Raw genomic sequence first — 21,965 nt, 5'->3', positions numbered from 1 at the left:
GGAGGCCAGGGAAGAGATTGCTGGACCTTTGGCTTTGATTTTTATGTCATCATTGGCTACAGGAATAGTGCCAGAGGACTGGAGGACAGCAAATGTGGTCCCTTTGTTCAAAAAGGGGAGCAGAGACAACCCCGGCAAATATAGACCGGTGAGCCTCACGTCTGTAGTGGGTAAAGTCTTGGAGGGGATTATAAGGGACAAGATTTATAATCATCTAGATAGGAATAATATGATCAGGGATAGTCAGCATGGCTTTGTGAAGGGTAGGTCATGCCTCACAAACCTTATTGAGTTCTTTGAGAAGGTGACTGAACAGGTAGACGAGGGTAGAGCAGTTGATGTGGTGTATATGGATTTCAGCAAAGCGTTTGATAAGGTTCCCCACGGTAGGCTATTGCAAAAAATACGGAGGCTGGGGATTGAGGGTGATTTAGAGATGTGGATCAGAAATTGGCTAGCTGAAAGAAGACAGAGGGTGGTGGTTGATGGGAAATGTTCAGAATGGAGTACAGTCACAAGTGGAGTACCACAAGGATCTGTTCTGGGGCCGTTGCTGTTTGTCATTTTTATCAATGACCTAGAGGAAGGCGCAGAAGGGTGGGTGAGTAAATTTGCAGACGATACTAAAGTCGGTGGTGTTGTCGATAGTGTGGAAGGATGTAGCAGGTTACAGAGGGATATAGATAAGCTGCAGAGCTGGGCTGAGAGGTGGCAAATGGAGTTTAATGTAGAGAAGTGTGAGGTGATTCACTTTGGAAGGAATAACAGGAATGCGGAATATTTGGCTAATGGTAAAGTTCTTGAAAGTGTGGATGAGCAGAGGGATCTAGGTGTCCATGTACATAGATCCCTGAAAGTTGCCACCCAGGTTGATAGGGTTGTGAAGAAGGCCTATGGAGTGTTGGCCTTTATTGGTAGAGGGATTGAGTTCCGGAGTCGGGAGGTCATGTTGCAGCTGTACAGAACTCTGGTCCGGCCGCATTTGGAGTATTGCGTACAGTTCTGGTCACCGCATTATAGGAAGGACGTGGAGGCTTTGGAGCGGGTGCAGAGGAGATTTACCAGGATGTTGCCTGGTATGGAGGGAAAATCTTATGAGGAAAGGCTGACGGACTTGAGGTTGTTTTCGTTGGAGAGAAGAAGGTTAAGAGGAGACTTAATAGAGGCATACAAAATGATCAGGGGGTTGGATAGGGTGGACAGTGAGAGCCTTCTCCCGCGGATGGATATGGCTGGCACGAGGGGACATAACTTTAAACTGAGGGGTAATAGATATAGGACAGAGGTCAGAGGTAGGTTCTTTACGCAAAGAGTAGTGAGGCCGTGGAATGCCCTACCTGCTACAGTAGTGAACTCGCCAACATTGAGGGCATTTAAAAGTTTATTGGATAAACATATGGATGATAATGGCATAGTGTAGGTTAGATGGCTTTTGTTTCGGTGCAACATCGTGGGCCGAAGGGCCTGTACTGCGCTGTATTGTTCTATGTTCTATGTCCCAATTGGGAAGCAATGAGACTTAATTGGACATGAGCTCCAAATGGGTTGTATAAAAGAGGACACGGAGTGATCTGTTAATAAATCAAGTGCAAATAGGTCACAATATGAGCTAAAACAAAATTGAATAATGCATATGAAATAACACAATGCGTAATGTCACAGGACAAAACCTTTGCCCACTCCATGTTTTTGGATTTTTAGAAGTCATCCTTTAGGAACTAATCAAGGTACCCGAAGTTGGAGAAAACCTGTTTCACAGATGCTGTCTTTCAATACTAGATCCTCATTTGCATGGCTTCGGATTCAATAATTTTCTCTCCTTCCCAGTGAGAAAAACCTCTCCAAATAATGGGATAAGTCACACCACACCATTGAGAATCATAGGGCACGATCTTCCCAAAAGGGAACAAAGTCCCCTAGTGAGCACGTTTAGCCACGTGTTCCCCCGCCCTCGCAGTGCCGAGAAACACATGGCTATTCAATACGACTCACTTTGAGTAAGGGACCTAAATGGGGAACGCGTGTCTGAGGCCGCACATAGCCCTGTTTTTTACAATGGGGAGCTCTGCTCACTGGAACTCCCCATTGTAGTGGGAGATCGAGACGCAATTTTAAATGCTGTCCTGATCTCCAAAGCCCACAGAAAAATCCCCGACTTCCCCCCCTAGCCAAACACAACATGGGAGGGTCCCCTGCCCCACCCCCCACAACCACAGCGGGCTACCCCGGCCTGATCGTGTGCACGCACAAAGTGCCACCTGGGCATCTGGTCAGTGCCAACCTGGCAATACCACCTGGGCACCTTGACAGTGCCAGGCTGGCACTCTGGTGGCATTTCCGGGGTGGCAGGCTGCCACTGTACCCCTGTGGCAACAGCAATGCCAGGGCACCACTCTGCCCAAAGGGCATGTAGCTGTGGGCCTCCGATCCCTTTGGAGACAACCACAAGTGCCATTTCGTCTGGTCCCCGTTTGTGGAGACCAGTACCAAACTGCGCTCGCCCGAGGTCCTCGAGGCAAAGGAACTGAATACAAAAGCCTCAGTTACTTTGGGAATCTGCACATTAGAGTAAGGCTTACTGCATCGCTCTAATAAGCAGATTTGCCAAAAAACGGTCCTGCCCATTGTGGGCAGTATTCCCCTTGTGAGATTGCATTGAATCTTGAGAGGCGTTGTGAGCTGGGTAATCCTGGAAGCGGGGCCTCCCGGCCTTCACCGGACATGCTGCGCCGCAGTGAACTGCCGGAGGATCGTGCCCATAGTTTAATAAGACCACTGAAGTCACTGAGACAAATGCTGGCTCTTCCTTCTATCTTCAAAATCATGTCATGTGATGGAATCTGCGTTTACAGGACCAGTAGGGCAGCATGTGTGAGCTGGAGTCTGAAAAGATCAAAAGGTCAAATGTTCCATTGGGTGCATGGACTCTGGCTTCAAAGTTTGTACTTTTGGGCTGAATTCTTCTGCCCCGCCCGCTACAAGAATGCCACGGGCGAGACACCGACAATGGAAAAATCCATTGACCTTGGGCAGGATTCTCCGGTCGCCGGGCGAACGTGGCCGGAAAGTCCCGCCCTTCAAGTCCGATCTGAACCGAAAGGGAGACAGAAACTTCAGGGGCGGGATTCGTCCCTACCTGGCAGGGCACCTCCCGGCGGGGAGGTCGGAGAATCCCGCCCCAGGTTTTTATGGAAACTGCATCTAGTTGAAAATAAATAAGGGGCACGTTGGCGCAGTGTGGAGTTTGCACATTCTCCCCGTGTCTGCGTGGGTTTCATCCTACAACCCCAAAGGTGTGCAGGGTAGGTGGATTGGCCACACTAAATTGCCCCTTAATAGGAAAAAAATAATTGGGTTCTCTAAATTTATTTTTTAAAATAAATAAATAAATAAAATACAGAGCCATCCAAGCTACCTAACCAGGCAATACAGTGCAGGCAGGCCTAAGAAAATGAAAGAGCTGGCAATATTATGAGCATTTCCTATCTATCTCAACTAGGGAATTTCAATTGGTTTAAGAAGAACATTTATTGAAATAATAAGAATAGAAGCGGGCAGGACTAGAGACATTAATTTAAATTAAATCAGTAAAGTAAGTAATTAAACAACATAAAAATGGCAGGGCAGGTCATGTGTGGCAGCTGCAGAATAGGAGAGCTCGAGGACATTAGTATGATCCAAGGCAAATGCGATTTGCATAAGTGTCTATGGCAGGAGGCACTTCAGCTCAAAGTCATTGAGCTAGAGGTCAAGCTGCACACACTGGAATTCATCAGGGAGGGGAAAATTTACTTCAACATGTTATTCCAGTAGGCGGTCACACCCCTTAGGATAGGGTTGGCCGATTCGCTCCATAGCCAGGGACAGGGAGGTGTGACTGCGAATGAGTCAGGCATGGGAATTGAGAAGGTAGAAGTGGAGGAAGCTCAGCCCTTACAATTATCCAATAGGTCCAAGATTTTTTGCAGCCCGTATGAACTAAAGTGGGTGCTGCAGAATGGGTGGATGAACTGACCATGGTAGTGTGGTACAGGGGTGGTACTCAAGGAGTGAGGGGTGGAGGTTTAATAGGAATGTCGTGGCAGTAGAGGACAGTACAGTCAGGGGGATAGTCACACTTATCTGCAGCAAATAGCATTAGTCCAGAAGGCTGTGTTGCCTTCCTTGTGTCACGGTTCGGGGCATCTGCTCGAGGGTGGACAGAAATTTGCAGTGGGAAAGGAAGGATCCAGTTGTTATGGTCCAAATAGGTATCAGCATAGGGACAGCAAACATCGATCGGAGTTGATTACAGACGACCAAACAGTAGCGATAATATTGGGCATGGTACTAATCAGGAAATTAGATGCGCAAGTAACAAGGGCAACACTGTAATCACAGGGGCAAGCTGCCCATAGACTGGGTAAACATAATTAGCACTAATGATGTGGAGGGCAAATTTCAGGAAGGTATACAAGATTATTTTTGAGCAAAGTATGTTGAGGTACTAACCAGGGTTTTCAGATCCAGTATTGTGCAATGAAAAAGGGCTAATTAATAATCTCAATATCAAGAAGTCTCTCAGGGAGATAATATGATGGCCAATTGAAGATGTAGTTCAAACCAAAACTAGGGCCTTAAATCTAAACAAGAAAGGTAGGAGAAGCAAATTGAATGTGCTAGAATGGAAATCCACACTAAAAGATGATAGTAGACAGGCAATGGTTGGCATTTAAAGAATTAAAACATGGTTTACATTCCTTTGAGGCACAAAAACCCAGCACGAAAAGTGATCCAACTGTGACGAACAACAGAAGTTAAATATTGCATTAGATCAAAGGAAGAAACTTAACGTCTCCCAATAAGTAATAAGTCTGAGGACTGGGAGCATTTTTTAATTCAGCAAAGGAGAACCAAAAGCCTGATCAAGAAAGATAGAATATGAAAATAGAGTGAGGGGCAGAGCAGAGAGAGGCAGCACTTCTAGTTCACAGCCCACAGTGCAAGTGGAAACTTGTGCACGGATTGAAAAGACCAAACATGTAAGGAATAGAGCTTTATATAACATGTCATAATGTAACCCTTTTAGTCCTGGTATGGTTCTGGTAAATTCAAAGGTCAATATACTTTTCTTGAAGTTTGGTGTCCAAAATTGAATGCAAATGGGTCCAGAGAGCATCTGTCACAGGTGAAGGCAAATCACGACATGGCAGAGTCAGTGACCCTGTTGGATTTTGGGCAAAATTGATGTCCACATTTATAGGTGGGGAAGTCAGATTTCTTTTGTACTGGAAAACTGTCGAGGGGCAGAAAGCCTTTTTGATGTGTAGTATGGTTTTACAAGTTATTTCCATAATTAACTCAAGTTCTGAATTCTATGGCGTATCCGTTAGCTTGACAAGGTAGTTAGACAAGTCAAGCCTACCGACACTGATAATGAAGAAAGCATTTTCAGATGACAAACCACATAGAGGCACCTTGTAAAAGCCTCAATTGGTGAGAAGTCAAACTGCAGAACTTTGACGCATAACTTTTCTCTTTGAAGCAGGAACTTCTGACAATGTTCCCACATAATGAGATGGAAACAGACATATTTTGATCTACGGCGTTCCCTGGGAAAACTGTTACATATTTAAACATATTCTTACACAGGGGCTGGTTTAGCACAGGGCTAAAGAGCTGGCTTTGAAAGCAGACCAAGGCAGGCCAGCAGCACCGTTCAATTCCCGTACCAGCCTCCCCGAACAGGCGCCGAATGTGGCGACTAGGGGCTTTTCACAGAAACCTCATTTGAAGCCTACTTGTGACAACAAGCGATTTTCATTTCATTTCATTTTCATTTCATTTCATTCCCTTTTGAACCATTCCTAAATGAGGAACCTGTTCAAAATACTGAGGTTTAGTAATACATAATGAATTCTGAAATATTTGGAGCACTCCCCTGCTCAGGGTGAATCCTTTCACTTATCAGATAACAACATAGCTAATGGAGGATTGTAATAATCTCTGAATGTACCAGCTTCACAAAAATGACCCATCAGATTAGCCTGCCATTTCAAGATTGTGCTCCTATTCTGGGTTACAGTGCAAAGCTGTCCTCAGTTCGGCAATAATTGGCAATTGCAGACAGGCCATGGGACAGGTCAGAGTGAGAAATGGAAAAGTAACATCAAAATGGTATTGTTAAGAAGATGAATGCTTGTCCATTTATATAGCACCTTGCCCAACCTCAGGACACGCAAAGCGCTTTTTAGCCAATTACATACTTTTGAAGTGTGGTCACTTGTAATGTAGGGAAATGTGGCAGCCCAACTTCTGAACAGCAAGATCCCACAAGCAGCAATGTGAGTAAAACCAGATTAACTGTTTCAACAATGTTGTGATGAATACCTACCCAGGCATCAGGAAGAACTCTCCTGCTCTTTGAAATAGTAGGATAGGGTTTTCACCTCGAGGGGTGGATTCAGTTTAATGTTTCATCAAAAAGATGGCACCTCCAATCGCGCAGCACCCTCTCGGTACTGCATGTGCTCAAGTCTCTGGAGAGAGTTACAATCTACAGCCTTCTGACTCGGAGGTGGCTGTGTCAGTTCCGAGTCAGAGCTGCAACCACAGTGGTACTTGCCCGAGATTGTAACAGAGGTGTCTATACCATTCAGTGAAAATCTGGAACTTTTAGTGCAGAAAATGTTGCTGAGGTTAGGCCAATTGAAAATGCAAAACTGAAATAGATTTTTATTGGGCAAGGGTATGAGGTGATATGGAGAAAATAGGAGTTCAATAAAGATCAGTCGTTATCCAACTGAATGTCTGAGGAAATCTGCCATTCCTTTTTTTAATATAAATTTAGAGTACCCAATTCATTTTTTCCAATCCACCTACCTTGCACATCTTTGGGTTGTGGGGGTGAAACCCACGCAAACACGGGGAAAATGTGCAAACTCCACACGGACAGTGACCCAGAGCCGGGATCGAACCTGGGATCTCGGCGCCATGAGACTGCAGTGCTACCACTGCGCAACCGTGCTGCCAGGAAATCTGCCATTCTTACCAAGTCTGGCTCGTATGTGACTCTTGACTCTTAGCAATGTGGCTGACTCTCAACTGCCCACTGAAATGACCTAACAAGCCACTCAGTTGTACTCAAGAACAATATTAGTGATGGGCAATAAGTGCTGGCTTTGCCAGAAATGCCCACTTAGGGCTGGTTTAGCACAGTGGGCTAAACAGCTGGCGTGTAATGCAGAACAAGGCAGCAGCGCGGGTTCAATTCCCGTACTGGCCTCCCTGAACAGGTGCCGGCTAGGGGCTTTTCATAGTAACTTCATTGAAGCCTACTTGTGACAATAAGCGATTATTATTATTATTCCTATGAATGTATAAAATAATTGAAAGGCGGAATAGGCTTACGGTTGTTCCGATCAGTGTTCCAAGTGGAACTTCCCTTTGCAGCTAACCATGCTCTATTTGACCTGGCATACAGGGCATAGACAAAGAAAGTGTTCTACCCCCCCTCCCCCCCTCCCCAGAATAAAATGTTATTTCTTTCCAAAAGTGTGTAGAATTTGTGTACTCGCTGCTGGACAGGACCCACTGCCTATTGTCGCAGTCATCTGCTGACAATGTGTCAGTTTAGCAATTCAATGGGCGGTGACATTTTGAATACAACAGACTTTCTGGTGTACTACAGCATTGACCCTGCTGCTGCTTGTTTATGGTTTCACTCTAACACGCAGATGCAGCCAGCCCAAACCTCAAAAGGGGATCTATAAATATTCAACAGAGTTTGATGTCTATTTGTTCTTTAACTGCTCACTAATGATACTTCTCTGAATATTAAAAGCCAACATCACTTCACAGTACAGTGCAATAATGATTAAGCAAAATTAAGTAATTAGAAACTAATGAACAGACCTCTGGTGGCGGCCATGGAGGAGTAGGTCGCACATTCGATAGCTCACGCCTGTAACGGACTTTCGGATCGTTTTCCCCCGACTTTTCTCGGATTTTATGGGATAAATCGGTGAACTGTGCTACAGTAAGGAGGATTCCCTCTCTGGTGTATGGAGAATTGGACCAGAAGTGGCCGTGTGAAACGACTCAGTCCTAGTAGTGAGAAGCAAGCGGAGCTGGTATCGCGGGACAGCATGGCGGAGGGCAAGGGCTGAGGAGAGACGGCACAGTGGTCGATGGAGCAGCTGGTGAAGTTTTTTGAGGATTGCTTCGCCAAGCTGAAAAAGGATACGCTGGACCTGGTCAAGGCTTCGATTGATCAAGTAGTCTTGAATCAGGAGACCCAAGGGAAAGCGATACCGGAGATCGAACAAAAGTTATCCGACCAGGAGGACTATATAACCGTGCTGGAGAACAAGGTGGAGGTGTTGGACGACCGCCAGAAGAGGATGCAGGAGAAGCTGGAGGACCTGGAGAATAGGTCCAGGAGGCAGAACCTCAGAATCGTTGGCCTCTCCGAAGGCAGTGAGGGATCGGATGCAAGGGCAGATGGTGACAGACATGCTGGAGAAGTTGATGGGAGCTGGGGCGTTCCCTCAGCCCCTGGAGGTGGATAGAGCGCACAGAGCCCTCGAGAGGAAGCCCAGGGCGAATGACCCGCCGAGGGCCATGGTGGTACGTTTTCACCGTTTTACAGATAAGGAACACGTCTTGAGGTGGGCCAAGAAAGAACGGAGCAGCAAGTGGGAGAACTGTGAGTTGCGTATTTATCAGGACCTGGGAGCGGAGTTGGCCAAGAGACGGGCTGGGTTCAATCGGGCAAAGGCGACCCTCTTCGAGAAGGGGTGAAGTTCGGGATGCTGTACCCAGCGCGGCTGTGGGTTATGCACGAGGAACGGGACTTTTATTTTGAGACGCCGGACGATGTATGGACATTCATTAAAGAAAAGAAGCTGGAGACGATTTAAAGGACATTTAAGCTGCGGAGAAGTTTTGAAGCGGTGGTTCGTAACACTGTACTGGTTTTTTAAAGGAAAAGAGATTTTATGTCGTTCTGGGTGAAGTTATGAGCTGCGGTGACGGTTGTAGGATGCTTTGTCTTGCAGGGATTTGATGCGGGGGGGGGGGGGGGGGGGGAGAAGGGGTCTTGAAGTTAGAGCTATTCTTCGGGAGATTGGGTTTTGTTTTAAGTGACTGTCTCTTCACTGGTTTATATTAATTTCATTTTTTTTGCTGCTGTTTACATACTGGGTAATGTGATGCTGTTAAAAGGTTTATTCTTGCAGGGGGAGAGGTTTGAACAATAGGAGGGCAGACTGTTTGGCGCCAGGGCCGGGGTTATCGGGATCAGCATGATTCAGCTGACTCTCGGAAGCGCAGTGGGGGTTAAGCAAGTGTTAAACTGGTACTTGACCTAGAGGATGAGGTTTCTGGTGCAGTTGGGGGGGGGGGGGGAGAGAGGCTGTTTTGCTGACAGACGAGGAACTATTGTCGGGGAATAAGTGGGAGGTCGGGAACGGCTGCTGCTCATGGGGGTACTCGGGGAAGCGGGGAGCGCGGGCTCGGGGCTGGTGATGGCTAGTCGGCCGGGGTGGGGGCCAGGCTGATTATGTGGAACGTGAGAGGACTGAATGGGCTGGTCAAGGGGGCTTGTGTGTTCACGCATCTAAGGGAACTGAAGGCAGACATGGCAATGCTACAAGAGACGCATCTTAAGGTCATAGACCAGATGGGATTGAGGAAGGGATGGGTTAGCCAGGTGTTCCACTCAGGGCTGGACTCAAAGACCAGGGGGGTAGCAATTTTGATTAGTAAGCGAGTGGCATTTGAGGCTGGGAGAATCGTGTCAGATAAGGGGGGTAGGTACATAATGGTGAGTGGAAGGTTGGAGGGTGTGCGAGTGGTGCTCGTGAATATATATGCTCCGAACTGGGACAACGTGGAATTTATGAGGCGTGTGCTAGGTAAGATCCCGGACTTAGAGTCACATAACCTGATCATGGGGGACGGGGGATGGGGACGGGACTTTAACACAGTCATTGATCCGGAATTGGATCGGTCAATATCCAGGGCAGGGAGGAGGCCGGCTGGGTTTTTCAGTCTTGAGAAAATAAAGTTTGCCTTAAATGGGTCAATGTTGGGGTTCTCTCGGAGGTGGCAGCCGTTTGTCGACTTTCTCGGGGAAAATTAAAATGTTGGCAGAAGCAGAACTTTGAAGGGGGGGGTGGGGGCGGGCGGGTGGATAGGTGTCAGATGGTTGAGGTGTGTGAAGATTGGGTCAGGTAGGGAAATATTTATTTTACCATGTCAATGTTATTGTTTTTGTTATTGTTATAAAGATTTTGCAAATACCTTAATAAAAATATTTTTTTAAAAAACAACTAATGAACAAGTTAGATATCTATTCAGTGCGGAAGAAAACTAAAAGCCGATTCGTGGTTGTTTGCAATGCAAATAAATGCACATGGCCATGTTTATTATCATATCACACTGGCTGGACTCATGTGTTGAATCTAGTTTTTGACAGTTTTGAAACAGGTTTTGAGCTTCAGGAAACTAATAACTTAGAATCAAAGAATTCCTAAAGTGCTGAAGGAGGCCATCGGCCATTCCAGTCTGCACCGACCCTCTGAAAGAGCACCCTACCTAGGCCCACACCCCGCCACCCCCACCCTATCCCTGTAACCCCACCTAACTTGGACATCTTTGGATACTAAGGGGCAATTTATCATGGCCAATCCACCTAACCGGCACATCTGTGGGCATACCATGGGCGCACGGTAGCAAAGTGGTTAATATTGTTGCTACACAGCGCCCCGGGTTCGATTTCCCATGTCTGCGTGGGTTTTCTCCGGACACTCTGGTTTCCTCTCACAAGTCCACAAAGACATGCTTGTTAGGTGAATTGGACATTCTGAATTCTCCCTCAGTGTACCCAAACAGGCGCCGCAGTGTGGTGACGAGGGGATTTTCACAGTAACTTCATTGCAATGTAAATGTAAGCCTACTTGCGATACTAATAAAGATTGGACTATTGGACGAAATCGAAGCACCCGGAGGAAACCCTTGCAGACACGGGGAGAAAGTACAAACTCCACACAATCACCCAAGGTCGGAATTGAATCCGGGTTCCTGGTGTTGTGGAAAATATAATGTCGGCCTACTCCTTTCACCAACGAGACAGACAATTAGGCAAAGGTAAATAAGGTACATCTCCCTAAGCCCTGCACATGTCCCACCACCCAACTACCACTCCGCTGCCACCTACCTTCCCTTCAATCCACCACCGCTTAATTTCTCCCTCCTCTTTCTCTCATGCTTAGGTACAGGTCAATGAGCACCTGGACACTTTCTAAATCCATCCGCACCTGGTCATCTTCATGTTCAGATCTTGAGATAGAGTATGAGCAAGCTATTCAACTCTGTGAGCCATCGCACCCCAAGGCGAGTCCCCGATGCAAGTCCCCATCAGCAAGAAGTTGGGGGCGATGAGGTGCACAAATCCCAGTTAAATTATTTCTCATTAGCCCAGAGATACCGAACACAACTTTTGGAGCTCCGGATGCCACTCAAAATACTTTGTGTCACTCACATGACCAGATGTCCAAACCCTACTTGAGGTACACTTTTATTTAATAAACCTTGACTGTGATGCACTCTTACCGTGTAGTTGGGGTTTCCAGGTTGAATGCGCAGCTCTGCCAGCATCCAGATCCCATTGGTTAGCTTCAAGGATTGGTACAACATGTCCTGCCCTTCCACGTTCCTCTTTGCAATGGTAAACACGTTGCTATTCTGCAATTTATTGGATACCATGTCTGAAAAGAAAAATAACATTGCATCGGTGAGCAAAGCAGTGATTTATTTTAGTAGCTGCTTTTTTCCCTTGAATTGACAGCTATTTCACGATGGCTCATCGATGATTGGTTGTTTTGAAATGTCCTTCGGACTAGGTAGGTTTTCGAACCGCTTTTGATTAGTACGTTCCCTGCCTGTTTGGATGAGTTTCAGAGAAATCACAAGCAAATTACATGAGGGGCAGATATTTGCATGCGCAAGTCTAACATTGAAACTGTGGCTGCCAAAACATGAACTAGATACTGGGTGGGGGGGAAATTTTATGCCTTCCGCACCCCCCCAAAAAAACGGGGGGGGGGGGGGGGGGCTGTTTCCAGTCCGTCTAAAGTCAGGATTTTCTGATCCCGCCAGCCAGCCATGAAATTCTGCCCCACGACTTCCAGTCCATAAGACTGTTGGAACATCAACTGATGTTCAGTTGCCAATTTGACTATTGCTCAAGTATTCCCCGTGGAGCAATGGTGTGAGGGTTATAGTTCTTGAGGTCAATTAAAAGAGAAACGTACAACAAATTCTAGGTTCCAGGTTAATGAACCTCCTTGTTCCCCTTGTTTTTGATTTTTGAAAGATTGCTTTTTATCCCTATTACTTTTGAAAGTGAATTATAGAGTCTGGCTGGTGCAAGGCAGTGAATCCACATTCCAAGGCATCTTTAAGTTGAAACTACATGAGTAAATCAAAACACAAATTCCACATGTAATGAAGATTTCTTGTACACTATTACTGGAATAACTGACCTGTTCCTAGCCATTTCCCAGTTTTAGCACAATTCACCGCAAGGTGAATTAGATCAGAAGTAGTACAAGCAGTAGGCCTTAGAGCCTGATTCACCAACCGCTAAGATCATGGCTGATCTGATAGTGGCGTCAACTTCAGTTTTCTGCCTGCTCTCATAACCCTAGACTCCCTTGTCAATCAAAAATCTGTCCAACTCAGTCTTGAATACATTCAACGACCCAGTCTCCACTGCTCTCTGTGGTAGAGAATTCCAAAGACACACCATCCTTAGAGAAGAAATTCCACCCCATTATCATCACAAATATGTTTGATGTTAAAGAAGCTCTTAGACTTCCGGGTGCGGCTATGCAGAGCTAGGTTGCATATTCGGTAGCTCCTGCTTGGAACGGACTTTTGGGCTCGTTACAGGGCCCCCACGGCATTTGTTTGCCATTTCCCGGTGTGGGAAGAAGGCTGCAGCATTCCCCCGACAGTGTCCCCCAGGAAGGGTATGTCTCTTGGTTCCCAGACACGGCAGAAACAGTAAAAGATTTGGCTGCAACTGCAGGATAAACAGGGCCTCTTCCAGCATGCAGGCGGGGGAAGGGCAAGCTTAAAGCTGCAAGCTGACCTGAGGGCCTGTATCAAAGGTGAATTCTAGCAGCAGAGGGAACAACTGTGAAAAGATCTCATCAAGGCCACTGAAGGGACTTCCGGTTGCGGTGATGCCTAGCTATCCGCACGCTTCGGCGGCTCCAGCTCCGACGGACCTTCGGGCTCTTTTAAGAGCCCCAACGGGGAATTTTTCGACGACGCAACCCGGTGTGGGGTGGGTGAGAAGGGAGTCCCCCCCAAAGGAAGGAGGGAAAAAACCGGCGGCGGCGGCTGCAGCACGAGGAATCGTCGACCAAAGGGTCAGAAAGAGAGAAGTACAAGATGGCGGCGGAGAAAGCGCAGGCGACATGGGGGCCTGAGCAGGATGAAATCGTGAGACGGTGCGTGGAGCTGCTGAAGAGGGAGGTGCTGACCCCGATGCTACAGGCAATTGAGGGGCTCAAGGAGACATTAAAGACCCAGGAGACTGAGCTCCGCGTGGTGGAGCAGAAGGTGACAGATATTGAGGACGAGATCCTGGGCCTGGCGGTTAAGACTCAGACGCACGAGGCACTTCATAAAAAGTGTACTGAAAGGATCGAGGCCCTAGAAAACGGAGCGCGAAGGAAGAACCTTCGGATACTAGGTCTCCCTGAGGGTGTGGAAGGAGTGGACTGTGGAGAGTACGCAAGTAAGATGCTGAGCTCACTGATGGGTGCTGAGGCCCCTGCGGGCCCCATGGAGGTGGAGTGGGCAAATCGGATTCCGGCGAGAAGACCAAAAGCGGGAGAACCACCGAGGGCGATAATCGTGCGATTTTACCGCCTTAAGGTCAGAGAAGAGGTCCTGAGATGGGCTAAAAAGGTGCGGAGTAGCAGATGGGAGAATGCTGTGGTACGGATATACCAGGATTGGAGTGCGGAGGTGGCGAGAAGGAGGGCGAGCTTCAACCGAGCCAAAGAGGTGTTGCATAAAAGGAAGGTGAAGTTTGGGATGCTGCAGCCGGCAAGACTATGGGTCACGTATCAGGAGAGACACTATTATTTCGAGACGGCGGAGGAAGCATGGTCCTTCATCAAAGAAGAGAAATTGGACCGGAACTGAGGGACTGATGCTGCAGGAAATGTTATTGTTATTGTTTTTGCTAATGTTAAGGTGGAAGTTAATTGAGAAGTAAACAGGGAAGGGGGGAGACATTGGGGAAATGTGGGCGCCGGTGAGGGGGGAAAGACGGGACATAGTCGGAGAATGGGGAAGGAGAGGGGGAGGGGAAAGGGAGCTGCGCCATAAGAGGCGGGTCAGGTAAAGGGATGTTCCCGCGCCAGAAAGAATAAGGCGGGAAGACAGGCGCAAGGCGGATGGGAGTTCCCCCACACGGGGGGGGGGGGGGGGGGGGGGGGGGGGAGGGGGTCGAGGAGTGAGCAGGAGTAGCCGGGGTCAGCTGAAGTCAGCTGACTTACGGAAGTGATATGGGGGGAGCAATCATGCTAGATAGGGATCTAGCGTGGGGGGGGGGGGGGGGGGGGGGGACAACTGGGTTGCTGCTGCGGAAATCCAAAAGGAAATGGCTAAAGAATGGGTAGGCGGGGATGGTGTGCGACGCTGGGGGAGCGAGCGGGAGCGCGGAGGTGTGATATGGGTCTGGCCTAGAGAAGGTAATGGCTAGTCGACACGGGAGGGGGGCAGGTATCCCCCTAGTGAGGCTGATCACGTGGAACGTGAGAGGCCTGAACGGACCGATAAAAAGGGCCCGAGTGCTCGCGCATTTGAAAGGACTAAGGGCAGACGTGGTTATGCTCCAAGAGACGCACCTAAAGGTGGCGGACCAAGTTAGGCTAAGGAAAGGATGGGTGGGACAGGTGTTCCACTCAGGACTGGACGCAAAGAACAGAGGGGTGGCCATTTTGGTGGGGAAACGGGTAGCATTTGAAGCAAAGAACATCGTAGCAGATAGCGGAGGTAGATATGTAATGGTGAGTGGTAGGCTGGAGGGAATGGAGGTCGTGTTGGTTAATGTGTATGCCCCAAATTGGGACGATGCGGGATTCATGAGACGGATGCTGGGGCGTATACCGGACCTGGAGGCAGGAAACTTGATTTTAGGAGGGGACTTTAATACGGTGCTGGACCCGGGGCTAGATAGATCCAGCTCAAGGACCGGAAGAAGGCCGGCAGCGGCCAAGGTACTTAAGGGGTTTATGGACCAAATGGGGGGAGTGGATCCATGGCGATTTCTTAGACCTAGGGCTAGGGAGTTTTCCTTCTTCTCCCATGTCCATAAAGTGTACTCCCGGATAGATTTTTTTGTGTTGGGAAGGTCGTTGATCTCTAGGGTGGAAGAAGCTGAGTACTCAGCCATAGCGGTTTCGGATCATGCCCCACATTGGGTGGACCTGGAAGTAGGAGAGGACAGGGAGCAGAGAACACTCTGGCGATTAGATGTGGGACTGATGGCGGATGAGGGAGTGTGTGCAAGAGTGCGGGGGTGTATTGAGAGATACCTGGAGGTCAATGACAAAGGCGAGGTCCCTGTGGGAGTGGTCTGGGAAGCATTAAAAGCGGTGGTCAGAGGAGAGCTGATCTCTATTGGGGCCCACAAAAGGAAAACAGAGGCCAAGGAAAGGGAAAGATTACTGGGGGAGATTTTAAGGGTGGACAGGGAATTTGCAGAGACCCCGGAGGAGGAATTGTACAGGGAGAGGAGACGACTCCAGACGGAGTTTGACCTTCTGGCCACCAGAAAGGCGGAGGTGCTGTGGAGGAAGGCACAGGGGAGGAGATATGAATATGGGGAAAAGGCTAGTCGCCTGTTGGCGCATCAATTGCGAAAGAGGGCAGCAGCGAGGGAGATAGGAGGAATTAGAGACGAAAGGGGAGACACGGTGCGAAGGGCAGGAAAGATAAATGAGGTGTTCAAGACCTTCTATGAGGAACTGTATAGGTCTCAACCCCCAGAGGGAGAGGAGGGGATGCGGCAGTTCCTGGACCAATTGAGGTTTCCGAAAGTGGAGGAGGAGGTGGCAGGCCTGGGGGCGCCGATTGAGTGGACGAGGTTATTAAGGGACTGGGAAGCATGCAAGCAGGGAAGGCCCCGGGGCCAGACGGGTTCCCGGTGGAATATTACAGAAAATATGTGGACTTGTTGGCCCCGTTGATGGCGAGGACGTTCAATGAGGCCAGGGAAGGGGGGACTCTACCCCCGACGATGTCGGAGGCGACGATATCGCTAATTTTGAAGAGGGACAAAGATCCATTGCAGTGCGGGTCCTATAGACCTATTTCACTATTGAACGTGGACGCCAAATTGCTGGCAAAGGTACTGGCATCGAGGATAGAGGACTGTGTCCCGGGGGTGGTGCACGAAGACCAGACAGGGTTCGTAAAAGGGAGACAACTGAATGTTAACGTGCGACGACTATTAGGGGTGATAATGATGCCCCCAGTGGAGGGGGAGGCAGAGATAGTGGCGGCAATGGACGCAGAGAACGCATTTGATAGGGTGGAGTGGGAGTATTTATGGGAAGTGTTAAGGAGGTTTGGGTTTGGGAACGGGTTTATTAGCTGGGTTAGACTTCTTTATGGGGCTCCAACGGCAAGCGTAGTTACAGGTCGACATAGATCGGAGTATTTCCGATTATATATGGGAACAAGACAGGGATGCCCGCTGTCTCCATTGTTGTTCGCGTTGGCAATTGAACCTCTGGCCATGGCGTTGAGAGACTCCAGGAAATGGAGAGGGGTGATTAGAGGGGGAGAAGAATACCGAGTCTCGTTATACGCAGATGACCTATTGTTATACGTGTCGGACCCAGCGGGGGGGATGATAGAGGTTATGCGAATTTTGAGGGGGTTCGGGGAATTCTCGGGGTATAGGCTAAACATGGGGAAGAGTGAATTATTTGTGATACATCCAGGGGACCAGAGTAGAGAGATAGAAGGCTTACCGCTAAGGAAAGTGGAAAGAAACTTCCGATACCTGGGGATTCAGATCGCTAGGAGCTGGGGAACCTTGCACAGACTTAATCTGACACGGCTGGTAGAACAAATGGAGGAGGACTTCAAGAGGTGGGACATGCAGCCTCTATCGCTGGCGGGCAGGGTGCAAGCAATTAAGATGATGGTCCTCCCGAGGTTCTTATTTGTATTTCAATGTCTCCCTATACTAATCACCAAGACCTTTTTTAATAAAATAGACAGGAGTATCACGAGCTTCGTGTGGGCAGGGAAAGTTCCGAGAGTAAGGAGGGGGTTCCTTCAGCGTAGTAGGGACAGAGGAGGACTGGCACTACCGAACTTGGTTGATTACTATTGGGCCACCAATGTGGCAATGATACGAAGATGGATGATGGAGGGTGAGGGAGCGGCGTGGAAAAGACTGGAGAGAAAGTCCTGTAAAGGGACGAGTTTAGAGGCGCTGGTGACGGCGCCGCTACTGTTCTCACCTAAAATGTTTACCACGAACCCGGTGGTGGCGGCAACACTGAATATCTGGGGACAGTGGAGGCGACAGAGAGGGGTGCGGGGAGCCCTGGTGGGGTCCCCTATCAGGAACAACCATAGGTTCGCCCCAGGAAGAATGGATGGAGGATTTCAGAGCTGGTACCAGTTGGGAATTAGGAAGGTGGGAGATTTATTTATAGATGGGACTTTTGCGAGCTTGGGAGCATTGGAGGAAAAGTATAAGTTGCCCCGGGGAAATTTCTTGCGATATATGCAGGTGAGGGCGTTTACTAGACAACAGGTGAGGGAATTTCCGTTGCTCCCGACACAGGGGATACAGGACAGGGTGCTTTCAGGGGTGTGGGTCGGAGAGGGCAAGGTGTCAGAGATTTATAGAGAGATGAGGGAAGAGGGGGAGGAGTCGGTGGGCGAACTAAAAGGAAAGTGGGAAGAAGAATTAGGGGAGGAGATAGAGGAGGGTATGTGGGCTGATGCCCTAAGCAGGGTAAATTCCTCTTCCTCATGCGCCAGGCTTAGCCTGATTCAATTTAAGGTGCTACATAGAGCACACATAACGGGGGCAAGATTGAGCAGGTTCTTTGGAGTGGAGGACAAACGTGGGAGGTGTGGCGGGAGCCCGGCAAACCACGCACATATGTTTTGGGCGTGCCCGGCACTGGAAGGGTATTGGAAGGGAGTGACGGGAGTGATTTCGTAGGTGGTGAAGGCCCGGGTCAAACCAGGCTGGGGGTTAGCTCTATTTGGAGTTGCGGAAGAGCCGGGAGTGCAGGAGGCGAAAGAGGCCGATGTCGTGGCCTTTGCGTCCCTAGTAGCCCGGCGCAGGATCCTACTCATGTGGAAGGAGGCGAAACCCCCCGGATTGGAGGCCTGGGTGAATGATATGGCGGGGTTCATTAAACTGGAGCAGATAAAGTTTGCCCTGAGAGGATCGGCTCAAGGGTTCACCAGGCGGTGGCAGCCATTTCTCGACTACCTAGGGGAACGTTAGAGGGAAGACAGGTGACCAGCAGCAGCAACCCAGGGGGAAGGGGGGGGGGGTTTAGTTTAGTTTAATAGACAATGGGGTTTTGTTACCTGTGTATTGTTAAAAATTTCTGTTTTGTTATTGTTTCGTTTGCTTTGTAAGAGGGAAAACATGTTGTTTGGAAAAAATTTTCAATAAAATATATTTTTTTTAAAAAAGAAGCTCTTAAATCAAAGTAATGTGGCTCATTGTGACACCTTGTTTGATTACACACCTGTGAATTGCCTTGGCTTTAATGATTGAAAGTGCCCGATATTTGCAAGATGCTGTTGTGGTACATGTAACAAAAATGATATGCAAGACGTTTTCACAGATATGGTAATAAAAGGTTAGGTGGGGTTACGGGGATAGGTTGGAGGTGTGAGCTTAAATGGGGTGCACTTTCCAAGGGCCGGTGCGGACTCGATGGGCCGAATGGCCTCCTTCTGCACTGTAAATTCTATGAAATGGGAGACCCTTATTTTTAAATGGTGCTCTCTAGTTTTGATTCGCTCACAAGGGGAAACATCCTCTCAGCATCTATCTCAGAATTTTATATATTTTAATAAGATCACCTCTCATTCTTCCAATGTCATTAGGTACAGGCCCAACTTGCTCAACTTTCCATCAAAATCCTTCATCCAGGAATCACTCAAATGAACCTTCTCTGAATTGCTTCCGATATAAGTATATCGCTCCTTAAGTAAGAAAGCCAAAACTGGACACAGTACTCCAGGTGTGGTCTCACCTATGTCCTGCACAGCAGCAGCTTCTTTCATTTTCCAATCCCTTGCAACAAAGGCCTATATTCCATTTGCCTTCCCAATCACTTGTTGTACCTGCATGATAACTTTGTGACTCATGTACATGGATTCCCAGATCCCTCTGCAGTCTCCCTCCAATTAAATAATATTCTGCTTTTCTATTTTTTCCGCCAAAGTGGATCACCACACATTTTCCCCGCATTCTCCAATGTGCCAAATTCCCCCCCCCCCTTCATTTTACCTACCTATATCCCTTTGCCCCCATTCATTTTACCTACCTATATCCCTTTGCATTCCTCCTCACAGCTTTGGCTATACTAAGTCTGTTCTTTCATCCAGTTGATTAATATAGGTCATAACAGTTGAGGTCCCAGCACCGATTCCAGCGGCAGTCCACTAGTTACCAAGCGGAAAATGACCCATTCATCCTGACTCTGTTTCCTGTTAGTCAGCCAAACTTCTATCCATGCTAATATTTCACTGGCAGCACTATGATGTTCTCTCTTGTGCAGTAACTTTGTAGAATGCCTTTTGGAAATCCAAATATCCTACACCTACTGGTTCCGCTTTACTCACCCAGTTTGTTACAACCTTAAAGAACTCTGATAAAGTTGTCAAATACAATTTTTCATTCACAAAATCATGTTGATTGTCTGACTGCATGATAATTTTTTTATGCCCTGCTATTACCTCCTTAATAATGGATTCTAGCATTTTCCCAATGACAGATGCTGGGTTAACAGACCAATAGTTTCCTGCTTTCTGTCCCCATCCTTTCATAGAAGCCATACATTTGCAGCTTTTCAATCTGCTGGAATCTTTCCAGAATCAAAGGAATTTTGGAAGATTACAACCAATGCGTCCATCATCTCTGCAGCTACTTCCTTTAAGGCCCTTGGATACAGGTCATCAGGTCCAGGAGAATGGTCTGCCTTTAGTCCCATTTGTTTTGGGCTGAATGGCCTCCTTCTGTGCTGTAACAATTCTGTGATTCTGGGAATCATAATTGTTTTAAGTTCCTCCCTCCCTCTCACTTCCTGATTTTCTCATATTCTTTGGATGTGTCTTCTACTGTGAGAGATAAAAATGTACTTGTTCAAAGTCTCTGCCATTTCCTTATTTCCCATTGTTAATGTCCCAGTCTCATCTCCTGAGGAAGCAATGCTTACTTTAGGACTCACTGCCTTTCATGTACTTGGAGAAATCTCTAATTTTTATATTTCTTGCTAATTTTCTCTTATGCTCCAATTATTATCATATTCGCTCACGGGATGTGGGTGTCGCTGTCTGGGCCAGCATTTATTGCCCATCTTTGAGAAGGTGGTGTTGCATTGCCTTCTTGAACCTTTGCAGCCAATGTGTTGTGGGAGCATCCCAAGCCTGTTAAGCAGGGAGTTCCGGGATTTTGACCCAGCAGTGAAGGATGGTGATATAGTTCGAAGTCAGGGTGAGTGACTTTGAGAGGAACCTGTGAGTGATGGTGCTCCCATGCATCTGCTGCGCTGGTCCTTCTAGGTGGTAGAGATTGTGGGTTTGGAAGGTGCTATCAAAGGAACTTTGGTGAGTTGTGGCATTTTGCAAATGGTACACACTGCGGCCAATGTGCATTGGTTCAGGAGAGAGTGAATGTTTGTGATGGGGGGGGGGGGGGGGGGGGGGGGGGGGGGGGAGCAATCAAGCGGGCCTCTTTATCCTGGATGGTGTTGAACTTAAGAATACTGTTGGAGCCGCACTCATCCAGAAAAGTGGAGAGTAACATACCAGTTATCAGTTCAACTCTAATATTATCCACGGCTTGCTGCATATGGACACAGACTGCTTCAGTAATCAAGGAGTCCGGAACGGTACTGAACATTGTGTCATCAACCAAGAACATCCTCACTTCTGACTTTATGATGGAAAGGTCATTCATAAAGCAGCTGAAGATGGATGGGCCGAGGACATTACCATGAGGTACTCCTGCAGCACATAGTGGGACTGAGATGATTAACTTTGAACAACCATAAACATCTACCTTTGTGCTTGGTATGATCATAGAATCTCTATAGTGCAGAAGGAGACCTTTCGGCCAATGGAGTCTGCATCGACCCTCCAAAAGAGCACCCTACCTAGGCCCATACCCCTGCCCTATCCACATAACCCCACCTATCCGTTTGAACACTAAAAGGCAATTTAGCATGGTCAATCCACCTACCTCGCACATCTTCGGACGGTGGGAGGAAACTGGAGCACCCAGATGAAACCCACACAGAAATGGGGAGAATGTGGAAACTCCAGACAGTCACCCAAGGCCGGAATTGAAGCCGGATCCCTGGCACTGTGAGGTAGCAGTGATAACCACTGTGCCACCTTGATCTGCAACTTTTCCTGTCTGGCACTCAAGCAATCATGTGCTCTAGCAGGTTGACAACTTAGTGTTAGGTGTGTCTTGTGCTGTTTCTGACATGCCTTCCTGCACTCTTCATTGAGCCAGGGTTGATCCCCCTCCTCGATCAACCGTAATGGTAGACTGGAGGATTTGCCAGGCCAAGAGGTTATAAATTGTGGTTGTATACAATTCTGTTGCTGCTGATGATCCATAGTGCCTCATGGATTTAAAATTAATATTTTGTATTCATTTACGGGATGTGGGTGTC

General features: G+C 48.0%; 1 protein-coding gene across 4 annotated transcripts in view; it reads right to left on the bottom strand.

The window, feature by feature from the left end:
- Positions 1 to 21,965, bottom strand: part of ap2b1 (adaptor related protein complex 2 subunit beta 1) — a 399,172-nt gene that overhangs the window by 43,296 nt on the left and 333,911 nt on the right. For all 4 annotated transcript variants that reach the window (XM_072469210.1, XM_072469212.1, XM_072469213.1 and 1 more), the window contains one exon: positions 11,596 to 11,750. In XM_072469210.1, the coding sequence (XP_072325311.1) occupies positions 11,596 to 11,750 (155 nt within the window). The remainder of the gene's footprint in view (positions 1 to 11,595; positions 11,751 to 21,965) is intronic.

This window comes from Scyliorhinus torazame, chromosome 12 (assembly GCF_047496885.1).
Source record: "Scyliorhinus torazame isolate Kashiwa2021f chromosome 12, sScyTor2.1, whole genome shotgun sequence".
Lineage (NCBI taxonomy): Eukaryota > Metazoa > Chordata > Chondrichthyes > Carcharhiniformes > Scyliorhinidae > Scyliorhinus > Scyliorhinus torazame.
This window is presented reverse-complemented; position numbering and strand designations above follow the sequence as displayed.